This window comes from Poeciliopsis prolifica, unplaced genomic scaffold, assembly GCF_027474105.1.
Source record: "Poeciliopsis prolifica strain line A6 unplaced genomic scaffold, Auburn_PproV2 SCAFFOLD076, whole genome shotgun sequence".
Lineage (NCBI taxonomy): Eukaryota > Metazoa > Chordata > Actinopteri > Cyprinodontiformes > Poeciliidae > Poeciliopsis > Poeciliopsis prolifica.
In genome coordinates, this window is record NW_026562451.1 from 1,522,679 (window position 1) to 1,534,324 (window position 11,646).

General features: G+C 37.9%; 2 protein-coding genes across 4 annotated transcripts; one reads left to right on the forward strand and one right to left on the reverse strand.

Annotated features, from left to right (window-relative positions):
• Nucleotides 1–633: 633 nt before the first annotated feature.
• Nucleotides 634–3,635, reverse strand: sod2 (superoxide dismutase 2, mitochondrial). The gene is made up of 5 exons (XM_055021478.1): nucleotides 3,507–3,635; nucleotides 2,412–2,617; nucleotides 2,132–2,248; nucleotides 1,579–1,758; nucleotides 634–1,487 (listed from the first exon to the last, which is right to left on the reverse strand). Exons 1-5 carry the CDS (start codon nucleotides 3,533–3,535, stop codon nucleotides 1,342–1,344), a joined length of 678 nt encoding a protein of 225 aa, XP_054877453.1. The 5' UTR covers nucleotides 3,536–3,635; the 3' UTR covers nucleotides 634–1,341.
• Nucleotides 3,636–4,477: 842 nt separating this feature from the next.
• On the forward strand, nucleotides 4,478–10,923 carry wtap (WT1 associated protein). Of its 3 annotated transcripts, none has more exons than XM_055021481.1 (8): nucleotides 4,478–4,677; nucleotides 5,223–5,258; nucleotides 5,364–5,419; nucleotides 5,513–5,571; nucleotides 5,658–5,785; nucleotides 6,847–7,025; nucleotides 9,485–9,639; nucleotides 9,727–10,923. In XM_055021481.1, exons 2-8 carry the CDS (start codon nucleotides 5,229–5,231, stop codon nucleotides 10,383–10,385), a joined length of 1,266 nt encoding a protein of 421 aa, XP_054877456.1. In that variant the 5' UTR covers nucleotides 4,478–4,677; nucleotides 5,223–5,228; the 3' UTR covers nucleotides 10,386–10,923. The 3 variants fall into 3 exon arrangements, 2 of the variants coding, with proteins under 2 accessions (XP_054877456.1, XP_054877455.1); XM_055021480.1 differs by lacking the exon at nucleotides 4,478–4,677 and adding an exon at nucleotides 4,802–4,892; XR_008604882.1 differs by lacking the exons at nucleotides 4,478–4,677; nucleotides 9,727–10,923 and adding an exon at nucleotides 4,790–4,892 and having other exon boundaries at nucleotides 6,847–7,766; nucleotides 9,485–9,597.
• Nucleotides 10,924–11,646: the final 723 nt, after the last annotated feature.

Consider the following 11,646-nt stretch of genomic DNA (forward strand, 5'->3'; position numbering starts at 1 on the left):
CATTCTTGTCCAGGATCTTCCAGAGGTTCAATCCTATTAGAAGTGGGCAGTTTCTCTCTTCTGCTGCTTGCTTTCAAAGAATGGACAAATTCACCGACTCAATGAAAGTAGCTGCACTTCCTTAGATTTTGTATTAATATTATTTAGATAATTGTACCATATGATTATCTAAAGTTTACTAATGAGTTGCAATTAGGTTTTAATTAATTTAATGTGAAATTGAACTCAGTAAGATTGTACATAATTTTGAAAAAAAAAAAACCTTAGAGATGACTTGATTTGGCACTATTTCAAAACAGAATTAAATCTCAGGTGACTAATGATGAAAATTATACTAGGAAGTTGCAAACTCTCTAGAAGTATATTAGCTAATTTGTAGAGAATTCACAGGCAAAATAGTCTGCTCTTAGAAACCAAATTATTATTATGATCATCTCATTAATGCAACCTCTTGAAAGAAGACATTTTGTTTCTAGTACTGAAGTGGACATTGCATTACCTCAACTTGTACTTAAAACATAATGGCAATCCACACTACGCCTGCAAAGACTTTCATATTGCTTAAACTATATCAAAACGATTTGAGTTACACTACTGAAAAGCTCAATTCAGAAATAAAGACAACTTACATCATCCGATTTCAGTATGAATTATTCAGTTATTCATTCATTGCTGGTAATCCATACATTAGCAAGTGTAATGTCTAGGACAATTTGTAAAACATAGAAGTCAAGCTTGTACAATTGAAACACTATTTTATTATATTACATCAAAAACATGGACAGCAGTTATATTGTCTGATCCTAGTGTCACTGATTTGGAAAAAACACATTTTCTCCCAAGGATTTTGTTGGCTCTAGTGGCCTGTATTTTTTTTAAAGTAAGCTGACAGGAAAGAGGGAATGGAGAAGGGAAGATATGTGGCAAATGTCGTCGGGGCCAGAGGTTGAACCCGCGACAGCCGCGTCGAGGACTAAGGCCTCCATCCGTGGGTTGTGCTAAGCCCCTATGTCACCACACCATTTTAAGTATGCACCCCTGTGGCACCAGTTAGTTGGGTATGAAAAACAAGAGACAGGTTCTATGTCAAAAGGTGGCCAGTTTTTGTGCGCTTTAACAAGACTCTGGTGATTTGCATTTGCAGAAGTCTTTGGTTTTCAGATCTTTCCTTAATTAAAGGGGATGTGGTTTGTTTTGAACAGCAAAGCACTTTGAACCATTTATTTTTATGAATGCTACAGACATCTTTGAATGGCAAGTGCTGTTAACCAAAAATGTTTTTTATATCTATTATTTGAAAGGTTTTCATAATAGGTGCTAATGGGCACTAAGGAGCCTTTTCTACTTTTTGGCAATCTGTAGACGTTCGTGCACGTTCTCCCAGTTGATTACATTCCAGATAGCCTTCACATAGTCAGGGCGCACATTTTTGTACTGGAGATAGTAGGCATGCTCCCATACGTCAATGCCAAGGAGAGGGATGAGACCTAAGGTGGTAAAAAAATAAATGTACATGACAACGAAATACTAGAAGTGGATGGTCCCATCTCATTAACTTCATAGCCATTTTAAACAAACCTGTAGTGCCCTGCAGTGGATCTTGATTAGCACAAGCAGCAATGCGAAGTCGTCCGCTCTCCTTGTCGTAACCGAGCCATCCCCAGCCTGAGCCCTGAACAGCTACGGTGACAGCTGCCATCTTCTCTTTCATCTTCTGGAAGGAGCCAAAGTCCCGTTTGATGGCCTCCATCAGCTCCCCTGAAAGACAGATATTTACTTTAGAGCAGTAACATCCATGATCAGAAATCAGACTCAGTGAAACTAACATGCAGGCTACAAACTTAACAGTCTGTAAGCAATAAGTTTCCTCCACTGGTATTTTAAAGCCACCGAGGAAGTGCAATGGATTTTCCCATACTGTCAGTTAGGACATTTCCCTGACTAATCCAGGTCAGAGGGATCGAAACAAAACAAACACAACCACTCGAATTATGTCTCTGCAACTAGTAAATCACTTTAACCTACTGATTTATTCATATTCAAAATGCACAATTATTTTAGGTTGGAAATCAGTTTTTTTTAAGAGTTAGAAAACTAAAACAAATGAAATAAGGTTTTGTTTCTGCCTCACCTTGGGGTTCACCGCCACCATTTGGTGAGAGATTCGTCCAAAAGATGGTGTGGTTAATGTGGCCACCTCCATTAAACTTTAAAGCAGGCTGAAGGGCAACTTGTGCAGTCACATCTCCTAAAATAAGTCACACACCAGCAATATAAAAATTTAAGAAGCATACTGATCAAAGAGAGATGTTTCAAGGATACATAAATATGCACCCCTGGAAAAGATTCTCAAACTATAGTTTAAATCTGCATTCATGCAATCCTAAGTGAGTTCTGGTGGTGATTTGTACCCTTTGCGAGAGCCTCCTCATATTTTTCCTCTGTAACATTAAGGTTGTTAACATATGTGGCATGATGCTTGCTGTGGTGAAGCTGCATTATCTCTGCATTGATGTGAGGCTCCAGCGCGCCATAGTCGTATGTCAGATCAGGAAGTGTGTGCTTCTGCCTAGATGCAGCTATCTTACAAATGCTTTGGCTGAGGCTGGCAGCACACCTGGAAAGGAAACAAAACAAAGGAAAGAATAAACCAGATGTTGATGGCATGTAAACTGAACTTTTCCCTTTTTTTCCACTTTACAACTGCATACTTCAATCAGAGTACATCATGTGACAGGCTGATCAAATGAAGCACAAACTAATTGAGAGATAGAAGAAAAACAAGATGTTTTTTTTGTTTTTAATTAAGTAAAAGTGGTGTGAATTTGTATTCAGTCCTCTTTACTCAGTTACCTCCAAATAAAATTCAGAGCAAACATTTATGATCACCTAATTAATAAAACAGTAAATTTGAGATCTCAGTGTAAATGCAGGTGAATTTTATTTAAAAGATTAGCAAGTAAGCAATCTTGAAGACCAAGACACATAAAAAAAACTATGCCACTAAAAATTAATGAAAATCTTAAAGCAGGATTAAGTTTTAAAACATTTTTGAAAGCTGATCACATAATTGCAAAACTGAACACAAAGGTTTTGTAAAAATGTCAACATTCTAGGGTTATAAGCAAGTTTGCATGGCATTGTGGACTAAAGAAAATTAACTATAGATGAACAAGTTAATGTTGATTTAATTCTGGTTATATAAAGTGAATAAACAGCAACTAAATTAGCAAATGGCTTCGGCTTTTTAAAAAGCCGAAGCTTTCAGTTCACAAGTGCACCGGAACATAAGAATACATAACACAAAATTAACCCAAAGCCCTTTTTGGTCCACCATAAACTAACATAAATGAATAGCTAATCTAACTTAGCATTGGACAAGCTAACTGTTAGCACGCGACATACAACTATTACAAGTTAGCATTTGACTGCCGCTAGCAAAAGCTCCACTGGTTCTCCATGCAGTTTCAGCGGTATTATTTATCAGTAATTTTCAGCTGCTTTACCTGCGTATTTCTCCAGCTCTGCAAAGCATGTTTCTTATAACTCCGTGCAAGAGTACAGTAACGTGTGCTCAGACCAATAAGTAATTGAAACTGCCCTTGAAATGTGTAACTTCAAGTTGACAGCCTAACAGACGGTACCAATATCAGCAGATGTGGGGGTTCATGAGGTGCGCAGGACTTATATAAGCCTGAGTCGGGACGGGAATACCATAATAAAGAAGCACAACGAACTCCACGGTAGAATTCAGATTTTTCAGAATTAAAAACAACCTCTTACAATTCCCATGTTTATCGCCTGAAATAACTCGAATTGAATTCATATGGCCTTGATTAGAATGCACTGTGATTCCGTCAGACCAACTTGGCGATTTTAATAACTTTTTTAAACTTAAGCATTTATTATTTGTTATTATTATATAATGGAACGCTATGCCCTAGCGAAAACGATATAGTAAACAAATAAAATATAAATAAAATAAAAATGAAAACGCGGAACCCACTGTATGAAATGGAACTATCTGTTCCCTACGTCACAAGTAATATCAAAGATCGTCTACACAGTGATGATAACTTGCTCTTGAATATTTGAGTTACTTAGTAAAAATTTCTTTTGGAAAAAAAGTAGCCATGTTCCTTAAACCAGTCAAGAATGAATATAAATTTGTTACAAATATATGGTGAAAAATATGTTCGCCTATATGTTTCAGTCTTAGCCTAACAAGCTATTCTGAAAATACTGTGTATTAATATTCACATTGGTATTTATATATAAATTATAACTAAATCAAATTCAAATTTTTTTTTTTTTTGCTTTTCGGGGTCGAACGGTGCAAGCATTTCAATGTATTGACAACCTGAAAGGAGACAAATTAGAAAAAAAGTAATTTTTCATGCAGTTATTTTTTTTATTTAACAAACAAAGTAAGAGTGTTATATCTTCGTTTGTAATCCCTCTTTGACATTGCTCCGCAGCAGCCTGAGTGCAACACAACCGCAGCTCGTTCAGAGCCATTCTGTTCTGTCCTCGGCGAGGAAAATGAAAGTCCGGACACCGAAGCGTGACTGAAACTTGCAAATTTCCTTTGCGAAACTTAACGTATCTCTTACATTTGGACCTGCAAGGGATTATTAAAGCCGAGTGTTTCCGGAAACACCGAAATTAACCGGCCTGGTGAGTGCTTTGACGGCGTTAGGCCTGGTAACCGCAGCCAAGAGCCCGCTAGTTTCAGGAAAAGGAGCGTAAGGGAGGGAGTCATTTCCTTCAGCGCCATTTTGTGATAACAAGGAGTCGAACCGGGGCCAAGAATTGAACGTAACATAAGTGACCGTTAAAAAACACCGTGGCGTTACATGAGAGGTGTTTTAAATGTTTTTAATGTTCAGCAGGTTGGTAAATGTCATTAGCTATCAGTAGTTAACCTTGGTTAGCTTCTACACTCTGTGTCGCTGGTAACTGCTGGCTGCTGCCACACTACCGAACATTTGGTTCGACAGCGATTAGTAGCTGGTTATGGTAACTTTTAGTGGCGAATATGTGAACAGCTCTGCAGTATCTATTCTCCATCACACACTCATTGTATTTCACTGTGGATTCTATGTCTTTGTATTCAAACATGGCACATTTTCATTGTGTTGCCACCTTGGCAATTGAAAAATGATGTGCTGACATAAAGCTTCGGTTGCTGATCGGTTTTCTCTTTATTTCTTTACTTCTAGCTCACAATGACCAACGAGGAGCCTCTTCCGAAAAAGGTTAGTTCTGTCCCGCTGGTCTGTTAAGATAAATTGTTTGTAGCCATTTATTTCTAAAATGGTAACGGGATTATTTGACCAGTCGCTGTTTTTCTCTTTTCACAGGTTCGCCTGAGTGAGTCTGACATGAAAACCTTGACCAGAGAAGAGCTATGTACAAGGTAAACACTCTCTCTGTTTTATCTGCAAGATATCTAAATGAATTTCTCTTCAGTCTTCTAATAACGACTTAAAAAATTATTTGTGTTTTACAGGTGGAAGCAACACGATGCATATGTCCAGGTCCTTGAAACAAAATATGCAGAGCTCTGTTGTAAGTACATTTGATGTTAGCTCATTATTACATTCGTATTTTTAGCAGTGAAATTCAGCCTGATGCATTTGTTTTCCACACCGCAGCCAATGATGTGCCAGGTCTGAAGGAGTCTGAGGAAAAGCTCAAGCAGCAGCAGCAGGAGTCTGCACGAAGGGAGAACATCTTAGTGATGCGACTTGCCACCAAGGAGCAGGAAATGCAAGAGTGCACAGTATGTATCAGTTTAACATTATTCTATTTTATATTTAATGTTTTTTTTATTCATAAAATAGAACTTAAGTTTATACTAGAATGCCTGGAACTCTCCTGTTTTGGCTTCGGAATCGATGCGGATGCATTTTCATTAGTAATTCTAATAATATGAAATGTTAACAACAAATAACACCTTTCAGAAAACTAATTCATGAAATGTCAGATTGATTTTGACAACTGATGGTTGAGAAAAGCCTTATACATTTCTCTCATGACTTTTGAAATTTTAAATATTGATCATATTGACCATCAATAATATGAGTGCAAACATTTGCAGTGCTGGCCGTCGTGTTGATTTTCACTCTGGACAGATGCATTTTTGTTCTGTTTATTAACAAACAGTTCTCATGGAACTGTACAATTCCTTTTTTTATGTTTAATTATTAATGCATTACAGTATTTTACAAGGCTTTTATTGATTGAATGCATAACACGCATAACTCCATGGAAATCTCAGATTGGTGGAAAATGAGAGATTCTTGCAAATAATGAATTAGCAAAGTGTTGTAAATTAGGCTATTAGGTGGATTTTCTTTTACAAAAATTAGTATGCAGATTCAATTTTGTCATCCAGGTGGTGCTCAAAACTGGTTTAAAAAAATAATCTTGCAGAATAAACATGTTACAGATGCAGAGTTTCTTAAATTTGAATATCAGCTTGTGCAATTTTCCTACTTACAAATAAATGTTTGGATGCAATATTGTGTTGACTGTTAAATGTGGATTGCAATACATTAATGCTTCCCATAACAGTAATATATTTGACCGGTTGGATGTGATGTCATTGGAATTAATGTCTACACCTCATAAATTTTGAAGTGGATGTGGTGCTAAAGTGCATAAGGAGGGTTGGAACATTTTAACAAAACAAATATTCATGAGTGTCATAACTGTATTCTTTCCAAATCCTAATTTTTAATGTCAGTTTTGTATTATAGAGCTGTTGGCAAATGAAATGAGTGAAGTTTTATGGTTGTTCTCCTATACTAGTGACTAAGTTGCATTTGTCGCATTCTGCAGACCCAGATTCAGTACCTCAAGCAAGTCCAGCAGCCGAGTGTGGCTCAGCTGCGGTCGTCCATGGTGGATCCAGCCATCAACTTGTTTTTCCTCAAAATGAAGGCTGAACTGGAACAGACTAAAGACAAACTGGAGCAGGCCCAAAATGAACTGAGTGCCTGGAAATTTACACCTGATAGGTAAAGACAATCAAAATAACTCCCCCCTTCAAACAAAAAGTCAAGACTTCCTCACGCCCCCCACCCTCACTCTCACTGCAGGCATGCAGGAACAATGGTGGGGCGGAAGGCTGACAAATGCTGTACTGGTCACAAGACTCAGACTTTACAGAAAGCCAGTCACTGCAAAACAAAACTGCTTTTGTTCTCTTGTACTGTGGCAGCTACATATCACATAATCTAAAGAGAAAAGACAGTATGGTCAGGTGACAATTGTGTTTCAGCTCCCGCCCCTCACCGTCCGAGGGCCTGAAGGAGTCCGGACTGTTCCGAAGAGGTGTTCGCTCATTGCCCGCACCGGATGACCCCTTCCCGACCCCTCAGCTCAAACCAGACACTTCACACATAAAATAAAGGGCTTATGGGGGAGGTCGTGTCAGGCGGGGAGCATCCCTAGCCTAAAACATCAATTGAACATTTCAAAGAAAGCTTCCATACTTGCTTTTGTAAAGACATTTAACAGTGGATCACATCACACAATTACCTGCTAGTCTTTCTGTGAATTGTAAAGACTTCTGGACAGTCTAGACACATTTCATTCATAAGAGGAAAGTTACTAGGATTAAAAGTAAGACTTTTGGGGGAAGAGACATTAGAACATATATAAGACTGTGAGCAGAGCCAGATCCTCATCCACAAAGGGACTGTGGTTCAGGCATGAGGGTCCTTTCGCCCATGTCTTTGAACATGGGCCTCCACACGGTAGAGTGTATTTAAATGTTTTATTTTGTGAATTGTTTCTTTTCCTTGCCATTTAATTTGATCTCTTGTTTCTCTTAAAGCAAACACTTACAACAGTGTGTGTTATAACCAAGAGGCACAATTGGTCCTCATCTTTTACGCTTGTGTAAAAGTTTGCAGATCAGTTGAAATTTATTACAGAAACACACTGCTGTAGGTGCTCTCCTGTTGTCAAACTGTGAGTGCAAATGTTCTGCAGATTTTCATGTCATCAGCTGATGAGGATATATTGTTTTGTATTGTGTATTTTTGTGATTGACCAAATAATTTCTTCCACAGCTTTGAAATTAAGTTTCCCAAATATGTGACTCAGATATTTAACTTGTGAAGCCCTCATACTCTTTATCTTTTAAAAAGTATTATATTTACTTTACTATAAAGCCAGACATAAAGTAGATCTGCAGAGTTTTTTTTTTCCAATTACAACTAGCATCGCAGCTTATGTGCAAAATTGCAATTTCCTAGAACTATTTTGATGCCATGTTAGGGTAATTTGTTCTAGGTGTTAAGCATTCAAACTCAGTGGGCTGGACTTTCACTATCTGTGTGCCCACACATGATGATTTTAGTCACTTAAATGCCACAACGCAGGAATAGTGGTAGTCAACATTATGATGGAAAAAGACATGTAGATTACTCCCAGTCGGTATCGATATTTCAATATTTAGGAATGATATTGCATGTTCTTGTTTTGTTGATATCGTGCAGCTCTGGGTTAAAGTTGGCATTTTTATTTTTAATGACTTGAACATTTTTGGAAGAAAAAAAATGACCAAAATTGTTAATGCAATCAAGTAATTGATATATAGTATACTGATAGCAATGACAAAGTTTTGGTAATTCAGTTTAATCTTAATGATTGTTATTGGACACAAGTGCTGCTGTCTTTATTATATGTTAACTCATGGGGACAGTACCATAGGCATATATGTGTCAAAGCATTTGCAGTAATGCAATTTCAACAATTGCTATTGCCTTCTACTCTAGTCAGTTTTAAAATACAGTCTTGATAATTGCAACTATAATATATTTTCTCTTTGATCTGTTGAACAAACGGCATCCTATGCTGGTTGATTGTGCTGTTAACATTTTTATTGTTTTGTATTTAAAGGGAATACTTCACAGAATCTGTGCATCATTTATTGTGCACATTAAGTTTGGTATTGATTAACTTAGATCGAAGCATTTCTTGGTGTTTTTGTGGATGTAATGTTCTGTGACATTGCTCAAATTACTCCTAATACTTAGACACAGTAATGGTGGAAGGGTAAAAAAATTCAAAAGCCACTGTGATTTTGCATTGTACAATGTTCATCTTTCATCCATGTGCATTGTGGTAAGTTAAGGTAGACTGAAACATAATTGAAATAGTTTACTTGTCAAAATGTTTGAATTTTTCAAGTATTGGGGTAAGGAAGTTTCTTTATTCATACTGACTACATTGGTTTAGATGAGTTTAAATGGTTTGCATATAATTGTATTCAAGAAGCCCTTTCAAAAAGTTCCTTTTCACGTTGAGGTTAGGTCATGTGGTTAGTATGAAACTGGAGACTTTCTTTTAGGGTTCTGGGGGCAGTGATGGGCTGATACAGGCAGTGGGAACAGATCATCAGTGTCTGCCTGCCTTTTGCATTTGTCTCCTTGTTCACTGTGTGATGTGAGACTTGTTTCCCTTGCAGCCAAACAGGGAAGAAACTGATGGCCAAATGTCGGATGCTGATTCAGGAAAACCAGGAGTTGGGTAGGCAGCTATCCCAGGGACGCATTGCGCAGCTGGAGGCTGAACTGGCCCTGCAAAAGAAGTACAGTGAAGAACTCAAAAGCAGTCAAGACGGTAAGAGCAAACTTCTTTTTTCCCCTTCGTACCATATTTTGAGCAAATTTTGAAATGCCCTTTCTGTTTTTATATCATCACTTCCAGAGCTAAATGACTTTATCATCCAGCTAGACGAAGAGGTAGAAGGGATGCAGAGTACCATCCTTGTCCTACAGCAACAGTTGAAAGAATCCCGTCAGCAGCTCACTCAGTCTCAGGGCGCTTCAGCTGGAGCAGGCCCCAGTAGGACTTCACCCTCTGCCTCCAGCTCATCTGCCGATCCCTCCACTCAGCCAGAACAGGCCAATGCTCCAACTGAACAAGGAGGCAAAGACTACGGAAGGGTCTCCAATGGTCCAAGCAATAGCAACTCATCCCAAAGGAGTGAGACCACCACGCCTAGCCTGTATAGAGAGGTCAGCAGCGCCGAAGAAGACTTTCCAATGTCCCCTGTGGTTTCCAGCCCCGGTGACACCGAGACCAAACTCCCCAACCACTCAGAGGAGGCGGCAGGAAGTCAGAGTGCGTCCGGTAGAGTTGGAGGACCCGCCGGCTTCAGAAGCCAGCTGAGTGCGGGGTACGAGAGTGTGGACTCTCCAACAGGCAGTGAGACATCATTGACTCAACACTCGAATGACACAGACTCCACCACCGATCCCAACGAGGACAAGGCTGCCCTGGTGACCAAGGGCACCAGGACTGCAGGGTCACGTCATGCCCAGAATGGCCTGGACTCCAACACAAGCGATGGCGCGGTTTTGTAATGTACTTAATGTGTTCTGTATTTTTTTTATACAGTATAAAAAACACGGCAGCAAATACATAGTCTGTAACACAGCACTGTTGTCCAAGAAGTTTTGTTTTCACCCTTGTCCCTTTTTGCCTGTTGTGATGCCTTTGTCACATTTGTGTTGCTTAATGGGAATATAAACAGGATTGATGTTAGATTTGAATTGCGTGAATGTATGATTTAAAACTAGTACCTTTCACTCTGTTTATTTGAGCACGGCTATGCTGTTTAAGCTATTGACACTGAAATCAGGCCGTCTGGTGTTGTAACGTGTCAAGTCAGTAACATCACTAAAAATTTCATTAGGTTCACAATATTCAAGGAGGCAATTTTTAGATGTTGGCCTGTGAGTTTTCTTCTTTTTTTTGTTTTACAATAGTTTTTATTTTCATTGGCAAAAAAATCAGTTTTGACAATTCTGTTAAAATGTTAGTAGTTCATATGCGATGTCCATATTATTCTTGAGCCCTTTTCATGTACTGACCAAATACAAATAAAGATTTTTAATACTATAGAGTGAAACCAATTATTAATAAAAATCAGGAACATAGTTTTAGAGCTCCAACTTTGGGAAAGCTTAATTTGATGTGTCGGAAACATGGAACTAATTGATATATATATTTGTATATATAAAATATTTATTTTACATTTTCAGTATGAAAAGAATCCAAAAATGGCAGCTTAAGACTTGTATTAATCAAGATTTGCATAAACACTTGGAACATAGGGCAATATAGTACATGTCTATTTTTGGTATATTATTTTGACATAAAAATTGGTAGCAGATTTACTAAATGTTTAATTGTGTATTTCAATTTAAATCTCACGATTATGTCAAAGACACATTATTTGTGTTTAATTATTTCACGGTTCTCGCCTGTGCTGTGGGGCTTCCACAAAATAAACTGTCACTATTTCTATTACATCATAACGATTGATTAACCTCTGCAGACAAGCTCAGTTTTAGATCAATCCTATTAACAAGAGTGGTTGTAGCCACGCCCACCAAATCTGTTCCAAACTGGCAGATTATCTATTCCTGTTGCAAAATGTAACCTAGAATAATTAGTGAAATACATACAAATATAAATATATTTTTATGATAGCTGTTTATATTGACAAGCTATTTTGTTTTTAACAAGTTGTCTATCTCTTGTATGTGGAAATTAGTGGAAATGTTAGATCTCCATATTAATTCTTCCTTATGCAAACCGTTTGTGCTCATCCTCCCAAGC

What these genes read in the sequence shown, in the direction of transcription:
- sod2 (XM_055021478.1), bottom strand. Translation starts at nt 3,535, where the DNA reads ATGCTTTGCAGAGCTGGAGAAATACGCAG. An exon ending in AGAGCTGGAGAAATACGCAG is followed by an intron (nt 2,618 to 3,506) that starts GTAAAGCAGCTG and finishes TTTCCTTTCCAG; the next exon opens with GTGTGCTGCCAGCCTCAGCC. An exon ending in TGAGGAGGCTCTCGCAAAGG is followed by an intron (nt 2,249 to 2,411) that starts GTACAAATCACC and finishes GACTTATTTTAG; the next exon opens with GAGATGTGACTGCACAAGTT.
- wtap (XM_055021480.1), top strand. Translation starts at nt 4,857, where the DNA reads ATGAGAGGTGTTTTAAATGTTTTTAATGTTCAGCAG. An exon ending in AGAGAAGAGCTATGTACAAG is followed by an intron (nt 5,420 to 5,512) that starts GTAAACACTCTC and finishes TGTGTTTTACAG; the next exon opens with GTGGAAGCAACACGATGCAT. An exon ending in ACTCAAAAGCAGTCAAGACG is followed by an intron (nt 9,640 to 9,726) that starts GTAAGAGCAAAC and finishes CATCACTTCCAG; the next exon opens with AGCTAAATGACTTTATCATC.